This window comes from Biomphalaria glabrata, chromosome 16, assembly GCF_947242115.1.
Source record: "Biomphalaria glabrata chromosome 16, xgBioGlab47.1, whole genome shotgun sequence".
NCBI lineage: Eukaryota > Metazoa > Mollusca > Gastropoda > Planorbidae > Biomphalaria > Biomphalaria glabrata.
Genome location: NC_074726.1, coordinates 31777169 through 31795269, shown reverse-complemented (window position 1 = coordinate 31795269; position 18101 = coordinate 31777169). Strand labels below are relative to the sequence as shown.

Sequence of the window (18101 nt, the reverse complement as noted above, 5' to 3'; positions counted from 1 at the left end):
GTATTAACTGAACAAAATAAATAAGAATTTTAAAACATCATAAATCATGCAATGCAACGCGCATTCCGTTCAAACTATTTCTGCATCCCTTGGGATTCGCGTAGGCTACCACACTTTGGAAAAACTGTGTTAGAAGAGACAATTAGCTGGCCGAGTCTAGATGAAACATTAAGGAATGTGTATGGCCATTTCAAAAAGTGTAACAATTACAAAGTTATTTTAAACAAGGTTACAAAGACAGTTGGTATGGAAACACAAATTCAAAATCAGCACCCGAAGTGGTCTACCCAGGCAGGTAAAAAGGCAGATTTCAATATTTTCAGAAAGAATATCAGAATAAAATTCTATCAAAAGCTAATGACAGAGAAGATTGGAAAAAGAAAGTTGACAGATCCTGTGTGGTGCCCTAACGGTCCAGCAGACCAATGTTAATGTCGCAGGGCTGAGCCGAAGGCTCTTCGAGCCCTAAGTTTGAAAAAAAACCTGCTTGGACGCCAAACAATAAAAAAAAAAAAAAAAAACCTGTGTGAACACACAGTTCTGTTTGGGAGAGACCCTAGACAATGCCTATGTAAAGCATTGCTGTTGACCGATGCGTTTGATCCCCGACACGTGGGCTAGATACACGGCCGAAGGCCGAAAATGCACCGGGATCTTCTGCCATTTTCTTTCAATGTACCAAGCTAACTGTGCGGGACCCGCCATTTATGTAACGGTCCCTTTGAGGAACAGCGCAAGGATTGGTGACAGGTTTGTGGGGACTTATTTACAACTCCGCCCGTGCAATGAGTGGACTCTCGTCTACCCGTGGGCATCCCCACGGGAGTTATGTTTCGCCATTCATTTAGCCTAGCCACTTCCTCAAATAGCCGTTTCCACGCGGGCGCCACGATGAGGCAGGGCAGCGTGCCCGCGCCAGCAGACCAAGGAATAGGTGAAAGTAAAGGTGAAGCTACATGTGAACGTGGACGGACAGACAAACCACATAAAACTAATAGCGTCGTTTCCCCTTTCGGAGGGCGACTAAAAAAAAAAAAGGGAGAAGACGTTGACCTTAATACCTTGTAGACTAGACATGTGTTATTGTCACGTGATTTAACCTGTGCTAAACGCGGGAAAATAAGGAAGATGATGACATTGACCTAATTCATGTTGGAGTGGGAATGTATCACATAACAAGAAAAAGAAAAAAAAATAAAGCTTATATTTAGAATAATTGTATCAATTGTTTTGTATTAGTTATGTAATCCAACTTGTAATAGATCTAGATTTTTCTAGACTAATATCAATAGGAAAAACAGTGATTTGGCAGAATTTAAGTCATGCATGACTAAATGCATGACGCGTAGGACGTAATCATTTTCTTTTTTGAAGTAACGTCTGTATTATATAAGATAAGAAGATAGTAATGATTGTGTGCGATTAGAAACATATGTGAGAAATAAAGTGTACAAAACATTTTACCAGGCAGACAGAGTGAGTTGATATAAGCTTTAAAAAAAAAAAAGTTGACCTCCCATCTTTTAACAAAGACATCGAAGTGGCTATATACATTTTTTTATCAACATTTGGTGCACTTGGTGATGGTCTTGGTACCCTCACTGACAGCGTGCTCGGCCAACTCACCAAGAAGAAGGAGACGGCCGGCAGACTGAATCTCGAGAATTGATGGTGATGTGTTTGTTGTAGTGAGCTAAACTGTTAGCTTCAGTGGTGGTGCCCCAAAGAGGTCATTGGGTTCATGATAGAGATATGGCTTTTGAGGAGATACCTAGTGTCACAGTGCTCTTGTTTCAAAACTTTGGAAATGTAGATGCTATAGCTTTCATAAGCTTTCCTTTTCTTTTACCACTGGTGCGTAAAACTCTAACCTTGCCGACTTTAATTCTTGGCTCCACTTGACGATACTTTAAGTGAGAGTTTTCAATCTGTGCGTGACAAAACTGAGAGTGAAGGACGAAGCGGTCCCTTGCGTGGAAATCGGGCGAGCACGCCACAGAAAACGAACGCGTCGAACCAATAGGAGTGCTGCTTTTTTACACTATTAATGTATATAGATCAAAGCTCTTCGAAAGAACATACACTTTTTAAACCAGGTTGACACAAAATGATTTAGTGTTGCTCCCATATGGTCTGCCTAGTGTGCAGTCGAACTACAAACCGTCATGGGCATATAATGGACCTCATTCACCAATCGTAAACAAACAACATTTAGTCACGTGATCATATTGATAAAACAACGAAAAAAAAACTGTCACGTGACAGCCACTGTGTATTAAAATTAGATCGTAATTTGTATAGAAGAGATAGAGAACCACGTGGCAAAATAGTGTTTGTTTACGATTGGTGAATGAGGTCCATTGTGATGTTTCGTAGCACGCTTTACATTTATTATCGTTTATATCAGTGGTTCCCAAACTTTTTTATCTCGTAGACCCCTTGCCATGTTTTCTGCTTTTCGGTAGACCCCCTGCCAGTGGCGTAGCAAGGTACCCTTGGGCCCGGGTTCAAGAACATCTTGGTGGGCCAGGGTTCAAGAACATCTTGGTGGGTCCCCTCCAGCCAATAAGACAAATTTAGTGTGTGACAAAAATGAGTAATCTAAATGCAAAGACATTCTAATGTAAAGATCGTACCTTTTTTAAAAAAATAAGTTATTCGAATGGATATTTTTAAGGTCATACGATGTGAATGAGTGGGCATTGCATCGTATTGGTTTCAAAATCACCACCGCAAGAAAACAAAGAAACAAACAAACTTTAATGAGAATGTATTGGCATTGGCATCATATTGGTTTCAAAATCAACCACCGCAAGAAAACAAAGAAACAAACTTCGAATGGATGGTTTTGAGGTCATACGATGAGAATGTATGGGCATTGGCATCGTATTGGTTTCAAAATCAACCACCGCTGGAATCCGCTATCGGAATAATTTAAATAGGCACTCGCTGAACCTCCAAGAAAACATTTAACATCTATATTTCATTTAGTATGGGGATCCAACCCAGGACTTGTGTGACAGGCTCGAGCTAAATGGGAGATGGGATAAACACGACTTGGTGTTGGACCGAATCGATGTTGGAAATCAAGTGCCAGTGCTTCTTGTGACTGAATTAGAGACAGTATTATAAGCGCACATTCTTAAAAGCACGGGATAAAATGATATTATTAATTAATATCTATTCGTTTTAAGACACATTAGGAAGTAATATGTAAGCATGTAGTTTAAATATTGGACTATTAGTGTTAAGTTAAATTTTAATTTAGGTGATGGTCAGATGTATACGACGTAACCACTGCCTGCTACACAAGTAAATATCACTCCAGTACTGCGAGGACTATAGGACATAACCACTGCCTGCTACACAAGTAAATATCACACCAGTACTGCGAGGACTATAGGACGTAACCACTGCCTGCTACACAAGTAAATATCACACCAGTACTCCGGGTTCAAGAACATCTTGATGGGCTCCTCTCCAGCCAACAATACAAATTTAGTGTGTGACAAAAAATGAGTAAACTAAATGTAAAGGCATTCCACTGTAAAGATTGTACCTTTTTTTTTTTAAAAGTAATTATGTCATAACGTTTGATTCAGATAGGACTGTATATAAGTAATAGTGTCTTAAAAATCAATGTTTTTACAACTTCTTAACAGAGTTAAACTACTTAAAAGTGTTTCAAATGAACAAACAAATGTTCTTCCTAAGTTCTAAGGTGGGCTCCAACTGGCCTTGAGGCATGGGCCCAAGCGTAATGAGCTCCTTCGCGCAATGGTTGCTACGCCACAGCTGTGGGCCCCTATTGCTTGTGGGCCCGGGTTCATTGAACCCCTTCGCGCCATGGATGCTACGCCACTGCCCCCTGCTTAACTTATATTGCATTTTTGCAAATTCATCAACTCCATTGTTTAAAACTAATTTCTAGCTGTAGTGGGTGTAAGAATGAAAAATAGAAATTTATCTTTTTTTATTCATAAAATTCAAATTTAAACCAATTAAAATAACAATTAATATTTTTTACTGGAATCACCAAAACACACTGGAAATGTCTTTTTTGCACGTCTATTATCCGTTGCTATGGATATTATGTTTAATATAGGAATTTGTTGTTCTATGACGTAACCATCAAACATTAAAAATTAATTAATCATTAGACTTGCTGCCCACCTAACAGAAGGAAAACTGAATTCAAACCTCTGCTGCGTGCAACTTTACCCAAACACTGGAAACGTTTCGTGGGTCAACCCTGTTAAAAATAAGAAGCCTACGAGCCTCAACCAGTTTGAAGCACACAGCATTACATTCTGTCAGAGCCTGTGATATCGCTTGTCCAAAAACTGTATGTATGTCGTTTGCAAAGAAGTACATAAGAAGCTTTTAATTTTATAGCTCATGCCTTCAATGTGCCATTGAACTGTATTATTGCTTAAAGAAATTGTTTTAATAATATCTGATGTAGGTTTGTGTAAAACAGTTTTTACAACTACAACGGCTGATAAAATCAATGTTTTACCTATAGTGTTTTCCGGTTTTTGCTATAAGTAAAGAGATATTGTAAGTCGCCTACAAACCATCATCTTCTCTATATGATGTCGAAGAGGGATTTTGTGAGTCTATTCTGAACTTTATCTTTGAGTGTTCGAAAGTTTTTCAAACCATTATCTATTTTGTCAGGGTGGCATCGTCTCAAACGATCCTCCAGCGTAATTGGTTTCATTTCGTCATAAAACCGCTTATTTGACAAGGAAAGAATGAGTCCCAGTTTTAAATAATCAACAGTTTTTCTTTTTTTGTTTAACATTAGTTACATGTAGACAAAATTAAGCTAGTGAAATAAGTATTGAAATTAAATGCTACAATTTTTCGTTTGAATAGCATGATACATATTTAAAGGATTAACTAAGGTACAAATCATAGATTAGTTTAGTAAATAATTACATTAATGGGATGTGAAAATTAAAGTCGCAACATGATTAAATGAAATTTATTATCGTAGACCCCCGTAGACATCTCATGGACCCCCAATTTTTTTTTTTACTTTCGTAGACCCCTTGGAAGTCTTCGTAGACCCCTGGGGGTCTATATAGACCACTTTGGGAATCACTGGTTTATATGATTGATCCCTGAAAATTTCTTCTCATAATTAACAAAGAGGGTTTTATTTTTTTATTAAATAAGACTTTAAAAAAAAATTCCCCTTTCAGACCTTGCTTAAGAAAATTGATGTCAGCTGGGTGGACTCACCAGGATTGGAACCCCAAGCCGGAAGCCAAGCGCTTTACCACTCAGCCACCACGCCTCCAAAATAAGACTTAAATCGAAATTATTTTTAGATACTAAGTAGATTTCAAATTAGATACATTGATATTGGGGCGATGTGGCTGATTATTTAAAGAAAAATTACGATGTTTTTTTTTAAATTCGGGCTATTGACATATTTAAATTCTGCGTAAAAAGTTGTGATAGTAAACATTTTAACTTTTTTTTGCTTCACTAGTCGACCGGCGGCGTAGCATACGTCGCTATTTTGCAGGGCCGGCCTTAGGTGACCGCAGTGGGCTCCGCACTTATGCGACAGCAGTACGCCCCGCACTTTCATAGGACCCGCGCTAATTCTAGGTTTACGTTGTGACGTTGGGAGTTTTGATACTACTCTGAACTTTGATTCTTCATCGTCGGTGAACATTCGTCCTGGCTAGAAGATACTAATGTTACCTTGAACAGTTTACAGAATCTTTGTCTTGAAATGGAATATTGATGAGGTCAATACTATTTCTATAATATACTATTGAAGTATTTAAATTTAACAATGCAAACGCGACATGAAACTCTTAAAAAATCGACACTAGCAGCTGGGAAAAAGTAGCAATGGATAGATCTACATGGAGAGAGAGCATAAAGGAAGGGTCTCGGATTGCAGATGCCATACACTACAGAAGCAGAAAGAAGGGCGATAACGCAACAGCGCCTAGTGATCATATATGCCCAACCTGCGATTGCAGCTGTGTATCAAGAATTGGCCTCTTAAGTCACACAAAAAGTTGCAAAGGGAAAAGATCGTCTCTCGAGACGTGAAATGCCACAGATTTAATCTGAACTATATCATTATATATATATATATATATATATATATATATATATATATATATATATATATATATATATATATATATATATATATATATATATATATATATATATATATATATATATATATATATATATATAATAATAATAATATATATATATATATATATATATATATATATATATATAATAATAATAATAATAATAATAATATATATATATATATATATATATATATATATATATATATATATATATATATATATATATATATATATTCATTTATTATTATCATTAATCACATGTCATTTTCATTGTATAACTATTGTTATAAACCTGGTGGTGAGACAGATGGGGGTAGTGCTGTGTGTGTTTTGGTCTACGCAAATCGCCCCAGGCCAGCGCTAGACGAGCGGTCAACCGTGAAGAAAAACAGTACACGCCAGTTCGGCAAAGACCCGTACACGTGTTGTAAATATTACACACACAAGTCACGGCGATTGTGATCAACCAGAGGTCAAGCGACGTTCCATCCAATTCTAGAAGGCCTATGGACCCTATATAAGAGAGAGTGTGTTAGAGTCAAGACACTTCACGTTACCTCGCAATGTGACCAGTACGAGGCGAAGTCAGAAACAATCACCACACTGGAAATTCAACAACTCACTTTTAACAGACACAAATTACCTTAAAAACATAACAACTTTAATACAAAACACTTTCGACACAACGGACCCAAACACTAACACAGAAGACCTTTGGGCACTACTTAAACGAAGCATAAAACAACAAACAATAATAATAGCCACTCAAAACAACAAGCAGCGCACACAACAAGAAAAACATCTGAAAAGAAAAACTCCAAACACTACAAGAAGACTCAATCGACATCGAGACAACATAAGAACTACAAACACTATTAGACTATAAATACACAGGGGCACAAAAAAAGATGCAGACAAAGAAACGTAACAGAAGGGCCAAACAAAGCCTTCCTAACCATAGAACAGAACATACAAAGAAAACGCAACATAGATAAAATAACAGACACACTAGGCAACACACAAGAAGATAATACAAATATAGCTGAGGCATTCAAACAACACTTCCAAAGCATTTACACGAAAGAAAAAACAGACGCAGAGGCACAAAATGAAACACTAAAATTTTGCAAACAACTAAAAGAAGAAGACAAAACCGCAATAGACACACTACTCACACTCCGCGACATAGAGAAAGCAGTCAACAGCCTTCAAAACGATAAAACATCCGGACCAGACGGCCTAACAGCGGAATTCTACAAAGCCTTTCTGCCCCTTATAGGCCCTATCCTTTTAACAATTTTTAATAATGCACAAGAAAATGGCAAACTTCCGCATCTCTTCAGTGAGGCTTACATCACTGTGCTAGAGAAAGACAAAAACAACCCAACATCAATAAACAACTACAGACCCATCTCCCTTCTCACAAAGACTACAAAATCCTAGCCAAAACACTAGCGAACAAACTACACCCAAACCAACACTGCAGCACACCAGGAAGAAACATAGATACAATGAACCACCGCATACGCGACATCATAACATACGCAGACATAAAAAACACACAACTAGTAGTCTGACCATCGATCAGGAGAAGGCATTCGATAGAGTAGACAACTTGCTATTCAAAATTCTTGAAAACAAACAGCACAGGAAACAAAATAATAAAGTGGATTAAGCTAATGTACGCTGACCCACAGAGCAGCGTACTAGTGAACCTCACCTTGTCTAACCCATTCCCTGTGGAGCGATCAGTTAGACAGGGCTGCCCCCTCTCCCCCACACTATACACATTATGTATAGAACCCCTCCTACAAAAGATTAGGGAGGACACAACAATAAAAGGCCTAGCAGTCCCGGGCGACCAAACCACCATCAAAATACAAGCATACGCAGACGACAACACTTTCCGCATGACACACACACAAACGACATAACGAACATAATACAACATTTTTAAAAATACGGCCAAGCCAGTGGTTCCAAAATAAATTTAGGGAAATCCGCCATAATGGGAGTAGGCAAATGGAAACACAGAAAAGATTTCCCCGAAAGCCTACAAGGCGGAAAGACCCTAAAGATATGCGGGATCACGTGAACGCCAAACCCCTGCATACCACATAGTGAAACATGGGACACACTCATCATCCAAAGAGCACAAAAGACACTAGATAAATACAAACACATAGGTATGACAATCTTTGGTAGAGCCCACATATACAACACACTAATACTCCCCAAAGTCATCTATCAAGCAACCACAACAGAACCCCCACCACAGTTCATACCAACACTAAACAAAATCACTCGCAGCTTTATTTTTAAGAACACAATAGCTAACGTAAAACACACAACACTAATACAACACAAACATAACGGCGGCATAGGACTGCAAGACCTCGCAACTAAAATTCGGGCTCTGAGGCTCAAGTACGTGGGGCAACTGGCCAGGGTGCCGGAACAGAACGGTTTTGCCATCTACCTAATCGGTCTACGTCTCCAGAAGCTGATACTAATACAGAACACTCACCCACACTACTCAAACACATACACAACACCTTTTCACGAAGCAGTCATTAGGAGCATTAAAGACAACAGCCAACACATACACAAAACAAAAGAAATATACACAACACTCATACGGCAGCAAGCAACACCCCTCCAAAAACGCATTAAATGGCATAATGGAGACGTAGACTACCAGACGGCCTTCAGAAACCTGCACAACAAACACATCTCTCCGAGGTCACGGGAGGTCGCCTACCGTTTGATCCTCAACATGACCCCGACCTCGGAGAGAAAAGGCACAAAGCAACCGTGCAAAATGTGCAGGACCGGAGAACTGGAAGATGAGGGGCACCTTTTCTTAAGATGCCCCGTCGTCCAAGCAGCAAAAAACACCCTGTGAAGGCTACTGTCCGGGAGCACTGGGGTGCCGGTGGACGTGGACAGGGCCATCACGACAAACCAGATTCCGGCAGCCAGGAGTAGGGAGGCGGACATCCTCGGCAACATAATTGCCGCAACATACAGACAACTGGTCTGGATGACAAGGGCAAATGTCTGGATGATAGGCAAAGAAAAGACGGCGGAGAGACTAGAGGAGGAACTGAGAAATGTGGTCGACCACCATATCCAGAAAATTAAAATCTAAGCCAAAAAAAAAAGCACGGCCTTCTTAGGTTTTCTTTTTATCCTTGTCATGATTGTCTTGTTAAAATTTCTATTTAATGAGACCATAATCCTAATTATACATAGACACGATATTCGTATTTAATACGTAAAAATAGAAAAACATCGAAAGGAGCGGGCCTCCACAAGAACAAAATTAATTATAAACAATTACACCTCCCAAATGATTTTTTAAAATGATTGACCCCTTTTAAAATAGTACTCTCTTATAAAAAGAATTGCTTTTTTTACATTTTTATGATCACAGACATAGACTTGCAGTGGAACAACATGATTGTAATAACCTTATTTAGAACACTAAGGCTTTTTACATACGAATGACAAAACAGTTCATAGCGATACAGTACACACACACACACACAAGCTGACCAATTCTAAGACTTCAGCTGCCTGGTATTGGTAATGTAGCATTATATAATCAGTAAAAAAGTTATTTATCATGGAAAATTTCCCTTAATTTTTTTTTCACACAAAAAAGTGTAATTTTTTCTGTTGATGATAAGTGATACTTTAAATAGTAATATCTTCTTTGTTTTTGAAGACTTTTATTATGTTCTAGGAAAGTATCAAACAACTGAATGATGGCTTTAAGCCCTACTGAACTATACAACTGCATAGCAGACATAAATGTTTTTATTGCAACTGACAGTCATATGGTTAGATTAGTAAATGTTTTATAATGTGGTTGGTTAATAGTCTTCAAAACAGAGATTTGCTACTTTGTATTTTAAGAGTCCTAATTTAGTATTTGAATGTACTAATTTGGAATAATTAATGTGATACTTGCGAAAGAAAACAAAATGAGTGTTAATGTGACATCGATTGTGTGCATATTAAGGTGAAATAAAGACACTTAAAACTGATAAGTTTTCTCAAAAGTTTGAGAAACACTGACCCCATTGATAAGTTCGCTAAGATTTCATATTCTTTAAAAGAACAAAAATTCTAATAGAACAAGAACAAGATCTACCAACATTAATTTCTAACAATTTTCTCCACCTGATTAATCCCCTTGAAACATCAACAGCTCAGAATGTTGAGAAATATTCATGAACTCATAATTTCAAAAGCATTCTCTTGGAGATAAAGAAGAATGCATTGGATGAAATGAACTTGGCTGCAGGTCTGTCGTTACCGGGCGTTCTGTAATCACGGAATATGAGATGAATCGCTTGAACTGTTAAGGTCGTGTTGACTTCAGGTTTCAACATTGAGACCTTGGTCAGGTGGATGTGAGGAGAAAGAAAGAAATGAGCATGGAAAGAAGGTGAAGAGAGAGAGAGAGAGTAAAAGTACAGTTCCTCTTTCAGACCTCGCTAACTATGGGCCATCTGCTACTTCGGACAACGGCTAACAAGCGACGTTATCATTAGGCCAGTACAACAGACTAACCGCCATTACTTTCCCCAACTAGTGTCAGGCGACAGGTACCCAGCGTCAGGTACCCAGCGTCAGGTACCCAGCGTCAGGTACCAAGCGTCAGGTACCCAGTGTCAGGTACCAAGCGTCAGGTACCAAGCGTCAGGTACCCAGCGTCAGGTACCCAGCGTCAGGTACCAAGCGTCAGGTACCCAGTGGTCGGACTCAGGAGGCCTAACTTTTTCCTTTACGGAACACTTTTCACATTCTGAGTATTTAGCAGAATACTTTGCTTATTTTTTAGAGAGATTAATAACGTGGTGGCCTACTAGTTCATTATTTCAGTTGTTCGTGGAACACCTATTCAGACCTTGAGGAACACTAGGGTTCCGCGGAACATTTAGGGAACCACCGATCTAAACTTAGGAGACGATGCGCAAAATTATATTGTATCTTTCAGAATCTTTTTCAACGACAAGATGGCTGCCTGGTCGTGCGGTATGCGCTCTGGACTGTTGTTCATTCGTCTCGATTGCCCCGGGCTCAAACCCTGCCCGCTGCCATCCCCTTCATCCTGCAGGAGGTTTGGACCGTGACCTCCGTGACCCCTATCGAAGGTGCCGTTAGGACTAGGAAGTAGATTATCTTCAACAGCCTGAAACGTGTACAACAAACAGCTTACGATTATGCTGGTTTAGGTGAATAGTGTCACGAGTCGAGTCTGTGACCTATTTCGACCAGTTTCTAGAAGCGAGGTCAAACCAGTGCAAGTGTCCAGCGTAAACAAGTTAATTTTAGGTATCCAATCAAAGAAAGAGGTTAAGGGGAAAAAAATGCACACGTCAGCTTCTAGAAGGTCAAAGTTACTAAAATAATTAGGGGAGAAGTTTCCATGATTCTGGAATGTACGATTAAGAAAGGTATAAATTAAGGGAAAGTCTTCTCTTAGTAAAGGTTTAGTTAAGTTTTGTGATATTAGCAGGTCCATTTAATTAAAGTTTTATTAGTTGAAGTAATATTATCTGAAGTTATATTATTTGGAGTTGAAGTTGAAGTTATACTAAGTGAAGTTTCATGTATCTTTAAGTTTTATTTATGAAGTATCAAGTCAAGTTGTCAAAATTGAGAAGTTAATTTTATGTGAAAGTTGAAGAAGTATTATTAAAGAAGTTTGAAAGAAAATACAGAGAGATGTTTCTTTCTTCACTTCATTGAGTTACCAAGTTTGATAATATAATCCCCGGCAAGTCTGATCATCACAAATAGTACCACCCGCCAATGAAATACCATTTTTGAATCGTCTGTAAGTTCTGCAAAGTGAAGAGACTCTACTCAAGAAAAAAAGGTTTGTCTCAATAAACAGTGAAGCGATTATGTTTAGACAAAGATTCATAACAAAAGAATATTCATATTTGACTAGAGTAACACCTTTAGTAAAAGCACTAAATTTATACAGCCTTCAGGACAGAAGACTCAAAAGTAAAGAAGCAATCATACATAAAACACTGAACCATAATCTTCAAATACAAAAACAAAATTTAATAAAATGCTCTGAAAGACACAAAGATAAAGGCACATTCCTCGTCCCATATGCTAGGACAAATTTGTACAAATACTCCTTCTTCCCTAGTGCTATTAGAGCATGGAATGGGTTGCCTGAGCTAGCCAGGAAAACCAGTGACTTGGCAGAATTTAAGTCAATGGTTGACTAAATGCATGACGCGTAGGACGTAATCATCTTCTTTTTGAAGTAACGTCTGTATTATATAAGATAAGAAGATAAGAAAATTGTAGACCTTGAACTAGAGAACTTCGGGGAAATGTAATGGATGATACGGTAAAGGAAAATGTGTATATTGGTGAATGTATATATAAACACTTGTGGGCATATGTATATGTATATGTATGTAGGTATTATGTACGTTCTAGTATATGCGGAAAGGTAGTTTGTGGGATATATATGTGTGTAGTTTTTAGTATTTCAGTAGTAAAAGAAGCGAAATATTGTATTTTATTTATATGCGTTTATCCTTGGAGTGGCAACAATCTCAGTGCTTCCTATTTATGGCCTTCGGAGAAGATAATAACTCAAGGAAATATTGCATGCTCCTCTTCCGTACAGTCGTGGCCCCGGGTCCACAACCGACCGACATAGTGTTAAAATTGGTAAAAAGTTTGTATTTCTCCAACACCCAATCTCGGATCAAGCTGTAATTTCGCAAAATTAGTTCTTTTACCTTACAACACAAGAATCAATTAAAAAAAACAATAACCAATTAGTTTGTTTGGTATCTCAAACAAGGGAAAGGAACAGTACTTGACTGAAGTGGTAGTATAAGCTGAATTTTCCTTTATATTAGGCTGCAGTCTCAGGCTTAGTAAACACAAACTTAAAATAGAAACAATAGATAACTTTACAATCTTCCATGTTCATAGAAATTTCGCTAGCTGAGTGGTTACCGCGTTGGCTCGATAAATCTCATAAAGCTTTAGCCGACAAGTTCAAATTCAGGTCGTTCCCTTCTTTTAAAATTTATTTGTATAAATGCTTTTCTATTATTAGTCTCAATTTTAAATCTATTACAAATTTAACAACACGACTGGTCCAAATGTTTTGCTAAATGCACATCTTTCGCACCGTCGTGGTCCCGGTTGCACAGCCAGACGAATAATGGTAAAATAATATAATAAAGTTTATAAATAATTTATTACCAATAGTTAAATAACTAATTGGTGGTTTTTTTTTTTTTTGGTAATTGTAATTGTGTTGTCAGGTGAAGAAATAATTGTGGAAATTTCAGCCTAATCCGCGATCAATGTCGAAGAAATAAAGTGTACATATATTTTACCATACAGACAGACAAACAGACAGACGGTGAGTTAATATAAGGTTTGTAAAATAAATAAAGCAAAGTGTTCCGTTAAATACTCAGATTGTGCGAAGTGTTCCGTTGAGGGAAAAAGTTTGGGAACCGCTGCTGTAGATGTCCTTGAAGTCAAGTTCAGTCTTCTTAGCTTGCACTGAGTTACGTCTGCACCAGTATGACTAACAGCTCTTCATCTCACCTCTTACCAGTGACCTCTGACCTTTCACCTGTACTTCTTAACGGCTCAAGCTTTTTTAATTTTCTCCCCTCCCCCTTTTTGAAAATTATGTTGTTGTTTTTTTGGTCGCTTGCTGATAAAGTTTCATTGTTGTTGTTTTGATGACGTCTAGATGAGAACTCTGTCTTGCTATAGAACTCTTATCCAACAAGGACATTAAGTACGTAGAAACTTGTCCACCATAGCTAGATTGTTAGGAAGTAAGGAAACCTCTTATACTTCCACACAAGTCCCAGAATACCTCAGAGGCGTAGGGCGAAGGAGTGTCGTCATAAGGTCCCTCCTCTCCTCCCTTCCCGCGTTTTTTCTTTATTTCTGCTCAGAGGTTCTCGACTCTTTCCAATTTGGTCAAAGGAAACAACTGGTTTGCAAAACACACACTGAAGAACATTGATGCGGCATTAGGCGGCAGCGATTGGGGCAACCGCCTTGTCTTGAGTCTGAGAGTGTGGCAACCGCCTTGAGTATCGAGTCTCAGAGTGGGGCAACCGCCTTGAGTCTCAAGTCTGAGAGTGTGGCAACCGCCTTGAGTCTCAAGTCTGAGAGTGTGGCAACCGCCTTGAGTCTCAAGTCTGAGTGTGGCAACCGCCTTGAGTCTCGAGTCTGAGAGTGTGGCAACCGCCTTGAGTCTCGAGTCTGAGAGTGTGGCAACCGCCTTGAGTCTCGAGTCTGAGAGTGGGGCAACCGCATTGAGTCTCGAGTCTGAGAGTGGGGCAACCGCCTTGAGTCTCGAGTCTTAGAGTGGGGCAACCGCCTTGAGTCTCGAGTCTTAGAGTGTGGCAACCGCCTTGAGTCTCGAGTCTTAGAGTGGAGCAACCGCCTTGAGTCTCGAGTCTGAGAGTGGGGCAACCGCCTTGAGTCTCGAGTCTGAGAGTGGGGCAACCGCCTTGAGTCTCGAGTTTGAGAGTGTGGCAACCGCCTTGAGTCTCGAGTCTCAGAGTGGGGCAACGGCCTTGAGTCTCGTGTTTGAGAGTGGGGCAACCGCCTTGAGTCTCAAGTCTGAAAGTGGGGCAACCGCCTTGAGTCTCGAGTCTTAAAGTGGGGCAACCGCTTTGAGTCTCAAGTCTGAGAGTGTGGCAACCGCCTTGAGTCTCAAGTCTGAGAGTGTGGCAACCGCCTTGAGTCTCAAGTCTGAGAGTGTGGCAACCGCCTTGAGTCTCGTGTTTGAGAGTGTGGCAACCGCCTTGAGTCTCGAGTCTGAGAGTGGGGCAACCGCCTTGAGTCTCGAGTCTGAGAGTGGGGCAACCGCCTTGAGTCTCGAGTCTCAGAGTGGAGCAACCGCCTTGAGTCTCGAGTCTGAGAGTGGGGAAACCGCCTTGAGTCTCGAGTCTGAGAGTGCGGCCCCAACAATAGGAAGACTGTCATTCATCCATATTATGAATACGCTATTACAGATAAAGTATTATGGATAAGCTGTTATAAATAAGTTATTACGGATAAGATATTGAGGATAAGCTATTGCGGATAAGGTATTGAGGATAAGCTATTACGGATAAGCCATTATGGATATTACCGATACGCTATTGCAGATAAAATATGGATAAGCTGTTATGAATAAGCTATTACGGATAAGGTATTACGGCTATTATGAATAAGTAAATTGCAATGATAAGACCTACATGTGTTGCATTAGATGTGAAAAGAGCAGTGAGAAATGCGATATGGTATATATAAGCTACAGTTACGAATCCTGTATGACCCTCTAGTGACACTCGCCCAGGAATCCACCTACTGCTAAGGCTGCCTCTGCATAATACATGAAAGTCATTATCTAAGTCATCATCAAAGTCATCATCAGAGTTACCATCAAAGTCATCCCCTAAGTCATCATCAGAGTCATCACCTAAGTCATCACCTAAGTCATCATCAAAGTCATCATCTAAGTCATCATCAGAGTTATCATCAAAGTCATCATCAAAGTCATCATCTAAGTCATCATCTAAGTTATCATCAAAGTCATCATCTAAGTCATCATCATCAGAGTTATCATCAAAGTCATCATCTAAGTCATCATCTAAGTCATCATCAGAGTTATCATCAAAGTCATCATCTAAGTCATCATGTAAGTCATCATGTAAGTCATCATCTAAGTCATCATCAAAGTCATCATCTAAGTCAGTATCTAAGTTATCATCAAAGTTATCATCAAAGTCATCATCTAAGTCATCATCAGAGTTATCATCAAAGTCATCATCTAAGTCACCATCTAAGTCATCATCAGAGTTATCATCAAAGTCATCATCTAAGTCATCATCTAAGTCATTATCTAAGTCATCATCAAAGTCATCATCAAAGTCATCATCAAAGTCATCATCAAAGATCATCAAAGTCATCATCTAAGTCATTATCTAAGTCATCATCAAAGATCATTAAATCGTTATTAAAGTCATCAACAAAATCATCATCAAAGTCATCATCAAAGTCATCATCTAAGTCATCATCAAAGTCATCATCAAATTCATCATCAAAGATCATTAAATCGTCATCAAATTCATCATCAAAGTCATCTAAACTTTTTAAAACTATGACAGATATAAACAATGTATAAACGAATGTCTACATTTTAGTACCACTAAACTCGTTGCACTGGACGCTAAAGTGTTTGACTACCAAGAGTTCATCCCATTTGTTTTCCAACAGTACAAATATTTCAGTTGAAACCAAAAAAAAGTAAATCCATATTTTTAAAATAGTTAAGTCAATGAAAGTGATAAGATCTTATTGTTCCGTTACCTCTGTTGATATAAGCACGGAATGTCCTTTTTTTTTTTTATTAGTCACAACGTGGTCGAGAGGCTAAGTGCGCTTGAACTTGGCTACCTAGAAGAGGGCTCGAGGTTCGACACCCGACTCGGGCAGAGTTGCGTTTACTGAGCGCCTAAAGGCAGCACGGAAAACCAACTCCTAGATACCCCCTCCCCCCCACCCACTGGTCCTCAAATGAGATTGGACCAAAGCGCTCTGAGCATGCTATAAGCATGAAAGTAGCGCTATATAAAAGCTATAATAATAATAATAATAATAACTAAAACCAAAAGTTTTTTTTTATGAAACATGAAAATATGTAAATTACTTAGAAGTTATTCTATTCCTTTTATTTGTACTCTTAAAAATGTGAAAAATCGAACATTAATTTTCAGTAAGTATGGACTACAGTTATCCTAGTCATGGTCATAAACCTGCACAGCAAACATATCCCACCAAAAGCTAGAGAGATAAGTTATATACTTATCTTTGGGATGACCCCTATGGTTAGAAAAAGGGCAAATGACCGTAAATGTAAATTATGCCGTCCTGAAAATGCTGATAATGAGAAACACATGTATTTGGAATGTCCATTATTCCTTAATGTTAAATGTACTGTAAGGGACTTATTAGAATCAAACTGTGGCAACTATGTAAATGTTAACTTGTCCATTGTTTAAAACAAGCTGCCGAAACTAAAAAATAAAATGATAAAAAACTATAACTTGATTATTGTTTCCGAATACAGGAATCTTGTTTGGGCTAGCTGGCTCAAAGCTCTACATTCAGTGATTCCCAAAGTGTTCTATATAGACCCCCAGGGGTCTACGAAGACTTCCAGGGGGTCTATGAAAGTGAAAAAGTAAATTGGGGGTCTATGAGATGTCCATGGGGGTCTACGATAGTGGATTTTATTTAAGCAAGTCATGACTTTAATTTTCACACCCGTTAATTTCAAACACGTATAAAGGTTTGTACCTTAGTTATAAATATTTATCTCCGCTATTCAAATGTAAAATTGTATTTCATTTCAATAGTTATTTAAATAGTTAATTGTGTCTACATCTTTAACAGAAAGAAATCTAGATTTAACAGCGTTGATTAGGTATTTATTTCCTTGTTAAATAAGCGGTTGTCTAAGTGCCTTTTTAATGACTATATGAAGCAGATTACACTGGAGGATAAAGTTCAGAATAGACCCACAAAAACTTTCTTCAACATCATATAGAAGGTGGTTTGAGAGCGTCTTACAAGATTTCTTTACCTATAGCCAAATACGGAAAACACTTTAGATAAAACATTAAATTTCACCAGCCATTGAAGTAGTTTTAAAACTGTTTTACATAAACCTACATCTGAAATTATGAAACGAATTTCTTTAAGCAACACTACAGTTCAAAGGCACATGGATGGGATGAGTTATAGCATTAAAGCTGCAAACTGCCTAATGGTCTTCTGCTCCATTTAATTACAAAGTGATTCTTGCGGAGTTATACATGTCTATAAAAGATGAACTTGTTCTGGGGGGAATCGACCTTTAAAAGTACAAGAAATAGTGCACTTACC

General features: G+C 38.5%; 1 protein-coding gene across 1 annotated transcript; it reads right to left on the bottom strand.

Moving 5' to 3' along the window:
- Window positions 1-7427: 7427 nt before the first annotated feature.
- On the bottom strand, window positions 7428-17853 carry LOC129923310 (coiled-coil domain-containing protein 1-like). The gene is made up of 4 exons (XM_056013584.1): window positions 17847-17853; window positions 15994-16056; window positions 15476-15753; window positions 7428-7499 (listed from the first exon to the last, which is right to left on the bottom strand). The coding sequence occupies exons 1-4, from the start codon at window positions 17851-17853 to the stop codon at window positions 7428-7430; spliced, it is 420 nt and encodes a 139-aa protein (XP_055869559.1).
- Window positions 17854-18101: the final 248 nt, after the last annotated feature.

Bases quoted from the DNA above. Each gene is read 5' to 3' on its own strand.
- LOC129923310 (XM_056013584.1), bottom strand. The intron at 15,754-15,993 runs GTGACTTAGATG...ATGATGACTTAG, and splicing joins CTCTGATGATGACTTAGATG to ATGATGACTTTGATGATAAC. The intron at 7,500-15,475 runs GTAACTGTAGCT...GTCTTTCTCTAG, and splicing joins TAGAGGGTCATACAGGATTC to CACAGTGATGTAAGCCTCAC.